The sequence below is a fragment of the Morone saxatilis genome, unplaced genomic scaffold (genome assembly GCF_004916995.1).
Source record: "Morone saxatilis isolate NCDOM2014 unplaced genomic scaffold, NCSU_SB_2.0 Contig2, whole genome shotgun sequence".
In the NCBI taxonomy this organism is placed as follows: Eukaryota; Metazoa; Chordata; class Actinopteri; family Moronidae; genus Morone; species Morone saxatilis.
Genome location: NW_023339762.1, coordinates 5,205,500 through 5,221,289, shown reverse-complemented (window position 1 = coordinate 5,221,289; position 15,790 = coordinate 5,205,500). Strand labels below are relative to the sequence as shown.

The 15,790-nt window shown below is 39.4% G+C and overlaps 1 protein-coding gene across 1 annotated transcript in view; it reads left to right on the top strand.

The window, feature by feature from the left end:
- The window catches only part of cadps2 (Ca++-dependent secretion activator 2), a gene marked incomplete in the record, with an annotated part of 177,905 nt that overhangs the window by 134,716 nt on the left and 27,399 nt on the right, over positions 1-15,790 (top strand). Inside the window, 6 exon segments of the mRNA XM_035665307.1 lie at positions 3,504-3,645; positions 5,667-5,786; positions 7,526-7,555; positions 10,908-11,063; positions 11,463-11,610; positions 15,413-15,427. Coding sequence (XP_035521200.1) covers positions 3,504-3,645; positions 5,667-5,786; positions 7,526-7,555; positions 10,908-11,063; positions 11,463-11,610; positions 15,413-15,427 — 611 coding nt within the window.

Here is a 15,790-nt window from a genome sequence, read left to right as displayed (position 1 = left end):
GCCTTGTTACATTAGTTTGAATCCAGAGGTCTTCTACAATGGTTCAGAGTAAAGTAAAGTACGAGTACAAAAAGCCACTCAAAACTGATTAATAATGTAGGTAAACCACCTATTGTTAAAGTTGTGGATCAACTCTCCAGCTCAAAACCTGTTCGCTCAGTGTGACATTTAATGATGAGAGCAGATTGTGATCCTCAGAATCACTGCATACGCTTTCATCAATATGTTTTTATACTGCACATATAACCTTTTTTTTTTTTACTCTGATGACATGTCTTGATACAATCGTACATGCAAACATCTCATTAACTCCTGCTTGTTTCATTTACTGGGTGGAAATTCAGCATAAACGGTTTACCGTGATTTCAGCCATTGACAAACTGTGTGTCAAACAGAGTTCAGTGTATAATTTCCTGCTGTCTGTAATCACAGCTTTACTCTGCCAGTTTCTGTGGGCTCTGAACCAACAAGTGTGTGCAGCAGTCATATCATCGTCCTCCACTAACACACACCGAGCTGCTTCAGACTTTCTCCAAATTAAATTGTCAATTTTCTCTCTGGTGGGAAATCTGCTCCACACGGGGAGGGAAAGATCCAAGCTGGAATCCAAAAATCTCTTTCTAGTGTCACACTGCTCTCACCACCTCTATTACCTTCACCCTTCTCCCCCCACACACGCACACTCTCACTGAGAAAAGGACATTTAGTCTATGCACCCCATAGTGTTCCTGGGTAATGAAGTCTTTCAAATGTATACATTTTACAGGAAGCATTTTGTAACTGCAGTTTTAAAATAAGAGAAATTGGATTCACTTAATACAATAAATCAGCGGTTTAGCCATGGCTCCTCACTGATACCTTATCATTTCTTTTCATACTTACAGTCTGACCTTCATTTTCGTGGCTCTAAAACTGCAGCTTTTAGGGAGGAAAACGCCATACAACACATGGTCTTGCCGCTAAGAATGCTAATTAACACCGATGACGCTAACAAGGCTTGCTAAGAAACAAGGTTAACAGTAACTCGCACACTCCGACAGAGAGTTAATTAACACAAGCAGAGGAGAAAACTGTCGAGGCTGGACAAGGGACATCTTATCTTATCTTCAACTTGACGTCAGCTGACCTGTCTACCTGTCAGCTGGTAGCTGCAGAGGATGTTAGCACAACGTCAGGCTCCTGGCTGGTTAGTGAACAGGAAACTAAACTCTTCAGGGGTTGTTTCTTTTTTTCCACTCATGGGCTAATTTCTATATGATTTATATCGATGGTGCTTTTTTTACTGTTAAAATAAGGACACAAGGTCACAGGAAAAGAAAGAAAAAATTATATATGTGTATATGTATTTATATACATATAAGTCTTTTGACGAAAGGCACCTAAATCCATCAACTAATCTTTATTTATGTAGCATGTGCTTTACAGTGTAAAAAGAAATATAACTAAAGAAAGATGAGGTCAAGGAAAAATAAGAATAAAAAACAAATTCAAATCAGTCTGTCAATCTACACTGACACTTGTGTATTGAGAAAAGATGGAAGCTGAAAAAAATCAAAGCAGCAGATGAGATTTTATTGCTCACATTCATCATTTTCCACCTATTTTGTGAATTTATGAATAGTAAACCATTTTCTGGAAGACATCCACACAGCAACAAACATGAGTTAAGGAATAAGGAAACATTTTTTGTACACCCAATTATTTTTGTAATGTGCTTTTCTATGTCTCAAGGTCCCAAAGAAAAGAACAAAAACTATTATGGTGGAAACATTAAAGTATGACAAACATCAAGATTGCACTGCTGCATTTCAGATTGTTGTAGTATTTTCTTCCCTGATAAACTGCATCTTACTGTTAAGATTTAATTTATCTGCTAGAGAAAAATCTCAGCTCATTGTTTCCTCTATCCAAGCCTTCCTTCAGCTCTTTCGGCTTTGTCTCAGAGCCAGCAGAGATTTGGCGAGATGTGAGGCGTTATTTAACATGGCTGATGCCAAAGTACCTCGAATACAGTAACAGGCAGGCAGATAGACAGACAGCCCAAGGGCACTGTTGGGAACAAAAAACTCAGCGTTTCATTATGTGAAGAACCCACAAATCTCCTTTTTTGTGGCTCATATCTTTTATATTTTTTCTAATTACCATTCTCTGTTAATGCCGTAATTATTCCAAGTGTCACAACATTAGTCAACTTAAATTGGAGCATAATGAGGCAATAGACAGAGCCGATAAACAGAACGAGCGAAATCATAGTTTTGACTGTTCACACAAATGAGGCTTTCCCTTTTTCATAATTATGTCTAAAGTGAGAAGAAAGAGATCTGTTTGAGTTCAGTCCCGATCAGACACTGGGGTGACAGGTTAAAGTAAAAAATGTTTGGAGGATAATGAAGTTTATTACAATTTGCCTTCTCACATTGACCTCATAGGGATAAAATCTGAACAATCCTTGACTTTTCTGATTGTTCACAGCATTTTTTAAATATTTAAAACGTTCAGAAAATCAACAAAACCTCCACAGTGACCGATGATCGGCTGATCTCAGGTGACATGATTGGATATCTCATCAGCTCTTTGTGTATCATCTTCAACAAGTGTATTATCTTTCACTTGTTCTGTAGATTATTTAAATGCTCACTTGATTGTCAGCATGCGAAGGCGAGCAGTTGCGAGGGAGGCTGGTTTTACTCTCTGGAGGGCAAAAAGGCTAGTGTTAATCATGACGGCGCAGAGCGAGAGGAATTAAAACTAATGAAGTCCTGAGAGACCAGCCTGCTCGCTTCTCACCCAGCACTCTCTGTCTTTGTCTCTCCTCCTGTGGACTGTTACAGTCCTTAAGGATTTATCTGTCTGTTTTACAGTCTTTCTCAAACCTACAAGGATGGGTTGGGTTGGGCGGGTATCACAATATCCCGAAAACCTGTGCAATCACATTTATTCCTAGAGGAACAGCCCTTCTACAATACAAATTCTACCCTTTGAACACCGTTGACACTTAAGGGAAGCACATTATTGTCTAAATGCTGTAGCATAGTTCAACATTTTGAGAAGCACCTTTATTCAATTTCTGCAAAGAGTAACATGAGAAGATTGATACCACTCTCGTGTCTGTATGGCAACTATAGTTAGCTAGTTATAGTGAGTAAATATTTAGCTTAGCACAAAGAGAACAGGGGGAAACAGCTAACCGGGCTCTGTTTAAATGTTACAAAATCTGCCTAATGATACCTCTAAACCCATTAATTAACATGTTGCATGTTGTTTGTTTAATCCGTACAAAAATTGCACTCCTCAAAAGTAGTTGTGAGCAGAATCTGTTGACCACTGTTGATATATACTGCTTTCAGTACATATTTGCTGTTGCAGATTAGTACAATCTAAATGTCAGTTGGGTACAAGGCTGTGTAATGTAGTCTTCTTTTTCTGTTTTAGTTTTCATGGAAATGGTCTGAAAAGCTATAATATTTGCTCACCTGGTCTTCTCTTGTCCCCGCCCCCCACAGCTCACCTGTGCAATGGGACGTTCCACAAGCACCTGCAGGAACTGTTTGTCCCCCTGGTGGTGCGCTACATCGACCTGATGGAGTCGTCCATCGCCCAGTCCATCCACCGTGGCTTCGAGCAGGAAACCTGGCAGTCCGTCAAGTAAGAGTCCGCCAACCTGTTCCACGCCATCATGAGTGATTAGCGTTAGATTTAGGTTCCCCGTGTACTGCAGGATGCTTTTCAGCAGCTGGATCAAGTGAAGAATTGAATAACCCCCCACACAGCAATGATTGCACTGTACCATACAGACTATTAATATTTGTCTCTCTTTATTCATATGACATCCAGTAGTTTCTAACCCTGCCATTCAGAAGATCACATCACATAACATTATAGACGTAAAAACTATTAAAGAGCGCTTTTGCACTTTTAAGTTTATTGGAATCATTTTAATATGTCCGACAATTTTGCGCTTTCTAAATGTGTTGTGTTTACATGCAGTTTAAGTGGTCGCTTCAGACTGAACAGTGGGGGAATGAATCTAAGAAATCATTTAGACCCGGTTTGTAATTATTTTAACTATAATGTGTATGAAAAAATGCAGACATCCAATTTTTCTTTACAAAGTCAGCAAGTTAATGTATATAGCACATCAAGGCATTGCAAAGTGCTTTACATAAAGCATAAAAGGTACAACAAGATATAAAAGACACGCAGGATATAAAGAGACAGAAATATAAAGAGACATAAGTAGGATTTAGAGAGAGATTTAAAATAGTGTGTGGCACCTCCATCCATTTTTAAGACACATTACCAGATTATTTTGATCACATTAATGACACACAATGTGTGTGATGTATTACTTCCATATGCAGTATATGCTGCGTAGTGTTGGTACAACTCAGATTCTATCTTTATGTGCATTTGAGCTACGATTCGTCTTGAAATAGTCAATTGCTTTTGTTAATAAGTATCCGTGTGTGCAAAGATAACGCCAAAAAGTCTTTATCTGATATAATCATCCTCTTGCCATGTACATGAACTCGGCCATTTTCAGTCGTACCTCATTGTTTTTTTACCTTCTGTTTACTATCAGCGGTGATGATTTGTTGATGTGTGATACTGGCAGCTGCATGAATGTAACAGAAACAAAAAAAGACAGGGGAACTGAACAAACCAAACATGGCACATGACAGCAGAGAAACAAAAGGAGGCACAGCTGAATGTACAACATACAGCAAGGACACACTGCAGTCAGGAACAATGGGACTCATGTATGAATGTTTTCTTATTTTTCTCTATTTGTTCTTGCACGAAGCAATAAGAGGAAAATAAGAAAATCCTGACAGCCAAGTCTGTTCTTACCCACCTTTAAATGATGCGTTTGATTTTAAATTGGATATGCATATGGAAACGCCTCAATAAATCCATATAAGGGCAGAAGAGTTAAAGATCCAGTGTGTGTGTGTGTGTCCAGTGTGTAAAATTTAGGAGTATCTACTGTAGAAATGGCATATCATATTCATATGTTCAGTTTTCATTAGTGCATTGTCTGAAAATAAAAAAGAAAGAAAAATGTTACCTTAGAATGAGCCGTATTTATCTACAGAGTGAGCGGTTCCTCTCTACGGAGTACACCATGTTGCACCGCCATGTTTCTACAGTAACCCAGAACAGACAAGCCAAACACTGGCTGTAGACAGGGTCTTTCACATGTGTTTGCTAGTTTTGCTTACACTTGGAAGGCTGAGCTGTATTCAGTTGTTTGCAATCTGCAACTTCACCGCTAGATGCCACTGAATCTTACACACTGGGCCTTTAAGTGCTGCAGTTGTGAATAAGGAAAATGCATTACTAGCAAGCTTTAACACTTAGTTTCAATATTGTCAAAGCTTTTTATTTCAGTTTCAGAATATGATATGATACTGATCTCACAGAGCTGTATTCTTTAACAAAAAGCCCCTGAACTGAAAGAAAATAGAATGAATAGAAGACACTTTTCAGTTTTATTGATTTCCTATTGCTCTATTAGGCTACTACAGGTAGAACAAGTGGCTCCTATTATATGTTACAATTACTAATGGCCATTGTTACTGTCAAAATTACCTCTCTCTCTTTTATTCTTTTAATATTTTTATTTTCCGCCATCGATCAACCTCACCACTGACTCTGACCGGCAGGTCGTTAACTAACAATCTAGCGAGCGTTCCTCTTCCCAAAGTACCCAGCCTCCCTCTCACGCTGCCACAGATGCCCAGCTTCTCCACGCCCGCCTGGATGGGACCTCTGTGTGAGAACACGTATGTATAATGGGGGGTAGACTAGACTAAAAGTCATCACACAGTCTTAGAATTTCTAACTAAGAGGCATCTCACTAGTATCCAAGAGGATATCCATCTGTAAAAAATACCCAGACCCTCACCCAAACAGACCCAAAGACAATAGGACATTACTGATGTTCTGCCTCCAGTTAGTTTGAAGCCAGAGTAAAGCGCTTGGTTCGTTACCTTCTCCAGCTCTGAACCAGCTGGGAAAACCATAAAAAGCCACCTGGTCTGTTCTAGTTTACAACATGTTTCTATGTGAGCAGTGACAGTGATTGTTTTTCATACGAAGGGCAAAATACAGTGGGCTAAGTACAAAAAGACTAGTCATGCCAGCAACACTGTTAGGTTTATTACACGCTAGAAAAAAAGAAACGGAACAACTAAACTGGCAAAAAGTCTTTCTATTGTTGGATCCTTGCCACTAGTGAGTGGTAATGGGTTTATCCAGGTTCTGCTCTACACTGTCTGGCCCAGCCCAGCTTTAATCAGATTCAGATGTACTATAAGCTGAAGGCCAAGATAGCATTTTGACATGCTTACGGGTTTTGTGTTAAAATGCTAACAACATGCTAGTAACATGCTTTTTCATCCATCTTTTTATTAGCATACTATTTTGTCTAAAGCTAATTCATAATGCTAACATTAACAACTACAGTAGTAGTGGTAGTAACATGCATACAGTTGCTAATATACGCATTAGCTTCATGCTGAAGCTAAACATGCAGTAGACCTTTTCCATAGCAGCGATTTTGATATTAAATAGCATCATTGGTAACACCTGTGATTACCCTACTACTTCACGTCAAAACGGCTGCTGTGAAACAGGTCTGTTGCTAATGTTTACAGGATGCTCATAGGAATTAAGTCATTTGTTTTAGAGGTAATCTATGGTTCTGGTGAAAGACTTAAGGGATCACCAACTCAATTTGGGACCATAGATCTCATGGAAATGCATCCAATAGTTGAAAATGTTGAAACAACGGGCTGACAGCATCGCCATTCCCAGAGCTAGCATGGATAAAAATAAAAATAGTGAACTAAAGTAGAGCTGGCCTACTCAGACACACATATTCAAGTTAAGTTTTTAAAAAGACCAAAGAGTTGTAGTCAGACCCTAATCGTGGTGTACAAAACGGTGTGCATGGGAGACCAGGAACAGTTCAGGTCTGGCCTTTGGTTTTCATGGGTTAGGTATGGGTAAAGACTTCTAGCCAGGACTGGCTTCTGTCTGCACTGAATGCTCCGCGGTCAGTCTGCTTGTTATTCAGAAAGTCTGTCAGTTAAATGAATTATTATATCAAGAAACTTCTCAAGTCAGAACTCCACTGATGCCTCTTGGTTTTTGTACTCCCCCGCATGAAGCCCCGCTCAAGTTTTAATGTTCTATTGTAAAAGTACTTTACTTACTGAAATCGACAAAAACTTTAGTTGAGTCCTGGTCTCTGGGAGTAAACTGAAGAGCATGTAGCATTATTCTCGCCTGAATGAGCCAGACTCGGCATGAGAGGGAGCTTTGTGGTTTCAAATTGTTTCAGTGACACTGTGGCTCTTTTGTCAGCGGGGCGCCGCCTGCATGCGCTCGTTCCTCAGAGACTCGTTGGTGAAGATTTTGTGATGTGCCGTGTGTCACGAATCCTTGTGCTGTGCAGTGTGCATGTTGCAATATGAAGAATATCAGTGTAATAACACAACACCTCAATTTTCTATTGCAGCTTGCAAGGAATAAATCTACCTGACATCTTGTAAGTTGAGCAATTTTTTTGCCTCCGAAATGTCCACATGACAAAATATACAAAACAAAAAAAAGAAAATCAGTTATCATTATTTTTGGTTATCACTGTTTTACAACATTTTGTACTCCTTGACTCTACCAGGTTTTAACGTATTATTGATTGAGGTGTAGAAAAAAACATAATGCACTTAAAAATTAACTTTGAAGGATCTTCATTGTTGTAAACAGTGGCTCACGAACAACAAACAAGAACCATCTAGCTTCTCATGTATCACACATCCCAGGACTCCAGCACCAAACAAGAAAAAGATCTGATAGTATGCCATTTAACATATGTAAAAATGATTTTTAGGCACAATATGTGCTTCCTTTTATCTTGGGCCTCAGAGTCCTGATAGCAGAGATGCGAGAACCTCAAGCTGGGTCAAGCTCAGCAATTCAAAAAGCTATGGTGGGACTTAAAGGTGATGAGGAAACTGTTTTAAATCCAACTAATAAAGCTAAAAACTGGAGGTAATGACGGTTTGTTTATTTTAAAACAATTAGCCATTTAGTCAATCAGCCGAAAATGAACAACCATTCTGATATCTGTTTAAGGGATAGGCCGAATGCATTAAAATATGAATATGCAGACAAAATGTAAATCAGAAAGAAGCAAGTGCTACATGAAGCAGCTGAACATAAGATGGTGCAGGCCTCTTCATACCAGAAAGTAGCACAAGAAAAACCTGTTTCTTCTAAAGGCAGAACTGGAGCATGAGAATGCTAAGGCTAGCTCAGACGACATGAGCTCAGAATGGGACAACGGTAGAGATACTGTCCAAGTAGAGGTCCCAAGAGAAGTTATGACTGATGAGGGAACGTCACGTAGTTACCTAAACTGCCTCAACATTGCATAGCATAGCATTTGGGAAGCCAAACGTTCTCACAAGCATCATTGCACTTTCCCAGAAAACATCGGCTGTTGTGGCCATGGCTGGAGAAAAAGAAAGAGTTGTCACGACTTCCATAAGCTGATGGGAGCTCTACAAGTATGTGGTTTCTGTAGGGACAGAATAGCTTAATCTGAGAAACATAAACAATGGAGATGTCACATCTGTCTATTCACGCTAAGCTAAGCTGAGCGGTGTGCACATTATGCAATGGCCACAAGCAAATGAGTTGTGATTACTGTACTGACTAATTAGAGTTTGGTAGGCGCCGGTCTATGAGAAGTTACAGTGTAGTCTATGCGTAAGATAGTACAGTATAAACATGTAATATAAACTTGTTAATGATTGTTAATAATACATTATTAAACGTTTACAAGCAATGTTTTAAAATAGCTTCATCTGAGTTAAGTGGCTGATGTTATCTAGGAGTATTTCAGGGGAAAACACCCAATTCTTTTCAGTAGTGATTCCTCTGAAAATAATTTCGTGGCTGAGCATGAATCGATATGTTATTTGCTACGTATATTCAGCTGTGTGATCAGTGGGCAACCAAAGGTATGATCTGTATTCACCTGCTCAGTCTGGTTTTAGAAAAATGTCTATGTTTTCATGTCTGTTTTAGAGCAAGTGAGTCTGCAGCAGAACTGGCAACGCTCGACCAGGAGGCTGATTGAGGCTGTGTTTCTTAAAAAGGCTCCTCATTCTGACTCCCCCAGCCTTTCCCACAACACAGACCACACTGTTCCTCTACCTCACTTCACTTGGCCCTTCTCGATCCAATGAAAAAAGAGAGAAAAAAAGCTGGCACTTCATTAGCGAGCACAGACGGGCGAGTGGGATCGTCCCGTTCCCCGGGGAGCGGGGCGGAGCGTGCTCAGAGAAGAGCACCGCTAATTAGACATGAGGGGGATAGCCACCGAGCGTTTAATTGCACCACGGACTCAGCCCAAAGCATTTATTCCTTTGCGCCACTTGTTAAGGTAACAGTCTTTTAAAGGCGAAGTGAGAAAAGTGAGGGAGTGAGTGGCGCTTGTTTTAACCCCCCCCCCAATCACCCTCCTACCCCCTCCTCCATCCTCCTGTGGCTATCATTCTAGCCGGGCGCTGTACACTTGGATGTCGGTGGCGGCAAGCGTTGCCATGTGTTGCTGTGTAACCTGTGCGCAGGGGAGAAGGCGGGGAGACGTCCATCTGTCTCTGTTTCCGCCTGGTGCTGTGTTTACTGAGTGAAACCACACAGCTCTGCACCAAAGCTACCAAGACCTGTTGAAGAAGCTCACTAGAACCTGAATAGACTTATCTTCTGTTAATAGTTTCTTTCGCCACTGGTTGTATCAAATAGCAGCAAAGAGAAGATCACATTAGTGAATCAGCACGTTTGTGCACATTAAAGATAAATCAAGAATATTCTGCCTTTTTTCTGGTCAGTTTTTAAATCACCCTTTAGCTCTTTGATTTATTTTCTTCCTTTCTTCTTTGGAAATCAATTCACAGCAGAATAATAATCCATCACTGTCGTGATTTGTGCGTTACATGACAGTTTGATATCCTGGGTTTGATATTCGCCTAAAGATTATCAGAAAATCAGCCCTTGAAATTAAAATTATGAAGTGAATTTGGTTGTTCTTACCCTGAAGTTGTTAGACTTAAATATATGGGTCAGCATTTTACTGATAATGGTATACTTAGCTCTACCAAATTAGTTTAGTTTAGAAATGACAGACTTATATAAAAACAAAGCATGTCCAAATGTTTCTTTTAAATAGCTAACTTTGCAGCCTCAGGTGTTGGAGTGCTCATGAACGCATCAACACAAAGAGTTATCTGAAATGGCCTGTGCTCACAGCTGTATCCCCATCCAAAGATCACATTATTTAGACATCAAAACATTCATCTGTGATGGATTCATTTCTCTGCCACACTTTTTAAGGCTCTGCAAGTTGATTTTCGTCGAAATTAACTGAAAACAATGGCTGCCTGCATAACAGCTCAACCAGGACCACTCCTTCTCTGCAAGCCAAAATCATTTGCAACTGCACTCTTAGAGAAACAAATCATCAACAGGGTCTCTCCCTTCAGAAAAGAGCATAATGTACACGACATTCCAAAAATATGTAAGTCCAAAACATAAAAACAAGCAAATATGTTCACATAAAAGTTGTTTAAAATTAACTTGAGTTAGCAGACGTGCAACTAAACTACTGAAGTGCTTTCTGAATTCTTTTTGAAAATATACCACATTTACTTGAGTGAAACGCTTTGGGAAAGTAAGTAGTTTTAAAAAAATGCAGTAATTAAAAATGCCCTCTTCAGCAGAGTAGAGTAATAACCATCATAGCATCATAGAGGATCCTTCAGCCATGTTGACTCAACGAGTCCATGTCAAAGTTAGTGCTGTTCAGTTAATAACCCTCTCCATCCTCCCCGCAGTAATGGCTCAGCCACCTCGGAGGATTTGTTCTGGAAGCTGGACGCTCTGCAGATGTTCGTTCTGGACCTCCATTGGCCTGAGCCTGAGTTCGCCAAACATCTGGAGCAGAGACTCAAACTGATGGCCAGTGACATGATGGAGGCCTGTGTCAAAAGGTCAGACTGAGAGGTCGCCACAGCTGGATCAGGACCTCTTGATTCACATATGTCTGGATCTTTTTGCTCTTTGTCTTTATTTTTGTACCACACACCTGCCAACATGAGCCACTTTTTTGAATGCTATCAAGATAGAATACAACCTAATAAATACACAGATACCAACCTTCAGTAGCTAGCTTCTCAGTTAGACTTTCGGGCAGCTGGTTTATGACCTCAACCAATACAAATGAGCAAACTAATTTCTAACTTGAAGACCGCGAAGCTCAACAAACTATCTAGCCTTCTTTTGTGAAGCATGATGGTCTATGAGTTCTTGAACTTTTTGCTAAATTGTTTCTGTAAATTCAACTCATTTTGGGCAACAATCATAAAACCCTTTTGTGTTTTCTCCCACAGAACAAAATCTGCATTTGATGCCAAAATGCAGAAAGCAAGTAAGTCAACAGACTTCCGGGTGCCACTGTCAGTCTGCACTATGTTTAATGTGCTGATGGATGCCAAGAAGCAGTGCTCCAAACTCTGCGTGCTGGACACCGGTGAGGAGGTAAGCCAACAGTCATGGACTGATTACACTGCCTGACAGCCTCCAGCTGAGATGTTTATGTGTGAAGTCCGATCTGCTGTGTTGATGTGTGCGCAGAAAATCTTCAAAATAACAACCAATTTTTGAAACTTTTGAAATCTCCCAATACCTACCTTGCATACAAAGTGACAGTTTACCTCACATTCAACCATTTGCACACTAACACAGACAGCAGTGGTCTAAACAGCCCAATGATGGCCAGTTTGACAGAAGTTGAAGAATTGTTCTGCACATTCTCATGAAACAGATAGTACTGGTGGTTTGGCGATGTAGTTGCAACTTTAGGGGCTAGTTCACGAGCTACTGCGGCTGGCAGGCTAACCGGTAATGTGCGTAGCAAGAGCTTGCTACAGGCTGCATCTCTTTTGTGGAGCAGGTTAAATTCTAGCAAAACTGGCCCGTGACACACAGCTAATAGGATAGATTCCTACATTTTGGAATCTCTAGCTCTCTGTTCCCTCAAAGGCCACCACTGTTAAGACAGTTTGCTATTGTTCACTACTGGTTCTAAGTACTACCCTACTTTAGTTGCTTATATGTTATTCATGAACTTTTGGTCAACAATACTGCAACATCTACTTAGCTATTACTCACTGCAGCGTATAATCTATGGTGAATGTTAGTGAATACTGGTTGAAAGTGTTTTCTTAATGTTCCTTATAAACAAGTGTCCCTCATGATTGTAGGGATGTTTGGAGGTCTTTACATAGCTTTATCCACTCTTGACAACTGCTAATGCTCACCAAACATTCTCCCAGGGTGCATTTTCCCACTACAATTACAGTTTTAGGTTCTGGGAATGCAATAAAAAAACATTGTTGTGCGCATGATCATAATACTGAGTGTATCTGTTTTATATCCCCCAGACACATCTTCTGAATGTGTTCAAAGTATTTTTGTAGTTTGTAAAGTGCATAGTGTATATGTAAGCACTTACAACCCGAAACTATGGGAGCAGAAAGATGACAGAGGATGGCAGAGTATTTTTATCTGCAGTTGCTTCTTTGAGGGAAAGTGGGGCTGCAAGGGATTGTTCAGTTAGTCAAGTGAGCAAATTCTCATGTCCAAGTTCACCAAAAGTTAAATAGATTTACTTTACCTTTTGAGAGTAAATCCCTTTTAATTTCAGCAATTCCATTGAAATCAACAGATTTCGGTCTGAAATGTTGCTGTTGTGACTAGGCCCTGATCCTGGCAGTATCCCGTCTAGTTTCAGAACACTATAACTAATTTCTAGAAATAATTTATAACAAGAGTAGAAACTGAACTTGGAACAAGATAAATCATCTCAACATTGCCAGAATTATTTTCTTAATGAGTCTTGACTAAATCACTTAAAATGAATGGATGTTAGTATTTTCCAGTTTGCAGCTCACATTTCACCATCAGAGAGTTGTTGTAGTGAACTTCTAAAATCCTGAGTCGTCTTTTATTTTCAGCCTCACATTGAACAGGTCAGGTCAGATCAGCCTCTAAAACGTGACTGTTTCCCTTGAAACATCCAGCAGATTGGGAGTTCAGGTGTATTTGTGTTCACTTGAAACGGCCAAATGCTCGACATGAGCTGTTAAATGGATGACCGTGAAGCCTATGTGAGGCGGCAGCCTTGGCGTCGCTGAGAGCGAAACCCTTGGCTGCCGGCAGTCTTGACAGAGAGCTAAGCTCACTGTTCTCTTAACCTTCAGCTTCCTCTCTTTTCCAGCTTCCACCGCTAGAAAACACTGCCTGTCCATTTATTCACACTGACAAACACTGAATATCTTCCTGCAGAGAGACACTCTATAGACCAGCTTTATATATAAACATACAGACAGATTCTAATGTTATGTTGACATATGTTATTCAACATTTTTAAGTTGTAACCCAATTTTACACACAAAAGAGACGACAGAGTAAAAAAGAGCAAAAAGGAAATAGAGGGGAATAAGGTCAGCGTATGCATAGGCCGTAAAAAAGGTAGGCTACCTTTAATGCTCAGATTTTATATATAATCAATAAAGTGCTGCCCACTTTTTTAGAAATATTACCTTGTTACGTTCTTTGTAATGCTGAAATGTTGCCAAATTAAGATAGCATTGGCTCCATGAGTTGAATGAAAATTTGGTGCCTGGCTGAGTTTTTAATGTTTCAAGCTTGTTTTAAATGAGGACTTAGTGCATATTTAAGATATTACTAATTGCAAGATGCATCATATCATGTTAAAACATTATGCCTGAAGATAACACGTCCCAGGCAAACAGTATTGCTTTTGTATTGCAGTGTGGGGTAACGTTGGCTGGAGTGTAAACTTCCTCAAATCCAATAAAATCATAGAAGCACTAACGTTAGCCTAAACTCTGCTAGCATCTAGGACCAAATCTTACACAGTGAGAAGATACACAGTGGATGTGCTAGTCTTAAATGGGGCTTTTAACCTAGACTGTAACCTCACAAACTAATGTTAGTTGATGATGTGCTCCTTGGCCTTGAGACTAACACAGGGTTACTTCTGTAGGTAGTAAGCTAGTTTTCCTTGCATGCTAACATTTAAAGCTAATTTTAGAGCAAATAAACACACTACTTAATCCATTCCTTCCTTTTTATCTTGTGTTTTTGGTTTTAAAAAGAATAAAGACAATCTAAACCATATAGATGGCAACTTATGCTAGCACTTCATCCCCATGCACAGTTCCTCAGCATTGAAAATGCTTGACAGATCTCCTGTGCCTAGTTAAGTTCGCTAAGCTATTATTGGACCATTGCTTTTTTGGCAAATGGTCAATTGCATTAGGACTTCTCAAGCAGAGATATTCCAACATGATACAGTCTCATTCTACTGTTCTTCAATATCTACACCAATGACTTTTCCCCTTGCTAATGGCAACAAGAGGTCAGACATCACCCCTGACAACTTTCAGAACATATCTACATGACCAGATATCTACATGACCCAACAACTAAAACTGACTGTAGAGAACCAATTGCCGTTAGTGATATAATTACAGGTTTAACACCTTGAATTGACAAGTCAATAAATAAGTGAGTTTTGACTGATTTAATGTCCTTCTGAGTTTCCAAACACAACAAACCTCCGTTGGACATTGTATGACATTAAATGTTTCATTCAGCTTGTCAGGAGGAACTTCATTCAGCCCAAAAACTCTATCTGAATAACCTTGATGATTAAATGTGAATAGTGTTTAATTGAAGATGGGGTTTTGTCCAAATTGTCCTCAAAAGGAGTCAAAGGTTTTCAAAAGAAGAAAAGCTTTTACAACTTGTCCGCTTTCTGCTGGTTTTTACATGTATTTTTTTCAGCCAACAAGCGGAGATACATCAGGACTCACAGAGACCGAATAACCCAATAATGTTTGGTTTTATATCCAAGAGTGTGTCCAAGTGTTGCAAATTCTGACAATTACTCTTTCTTATTCAGTGTCTCAATAAAATGTGTCTTGTGTTAGATAAAATGACTTTTAAGATTAAATGTTTGATTCAAGGTCAAAACTATGATGGAAATGGAAAGAAAGTTGTATAAACTACAGAACTTCAACTTTAAATTAGTGGAGAGATTATCAAAGATATTTCATGGACAAATCATTTCTAGGAAAAGTAGTTGTATTTCTTTAGGTCTCTCTTCCTTTAATACATTGAAATATTTTTTAATGGCACTAATTTGTTTTTAAAATTTGATTGGTTGACCATGTTTGCCCTCTTTTCCTTGTCTCATGTCCTCCATGTCCCTCATGTCCATGTGTCCTGCACATCATTGTTTGATTTGCAGATTGACAAACAATGGGTAAGTCCCTCCATCACCTCATCAGCTTTTTCCCTCTAACACTTCTTCACACAAGCTCCACCTAAAGAAAAAGTTTCCTTGTTTTGAAAGCTTACTGATCCCAAACCATCAATTAAACACACCAGGAGCCTTCAGCAAGTCAATGAGTCATTTTAGTTTCCTTAGAAATTATGTAAAAGTTGAAGTTGAATAGTTTCAATGATCAACTGAACACACTTGATCCAGCTAATCAGGTGTAGATAAAGCAGCAAAAATGGAAAATTTGCAATGCTGGGCCTGAATGAACATCACTTCTATAAAGCATAATATCATCAGCATGTGGTCAAAACCATGTAAATGTTTTTGTTTTGTTTTTTGTTTTTT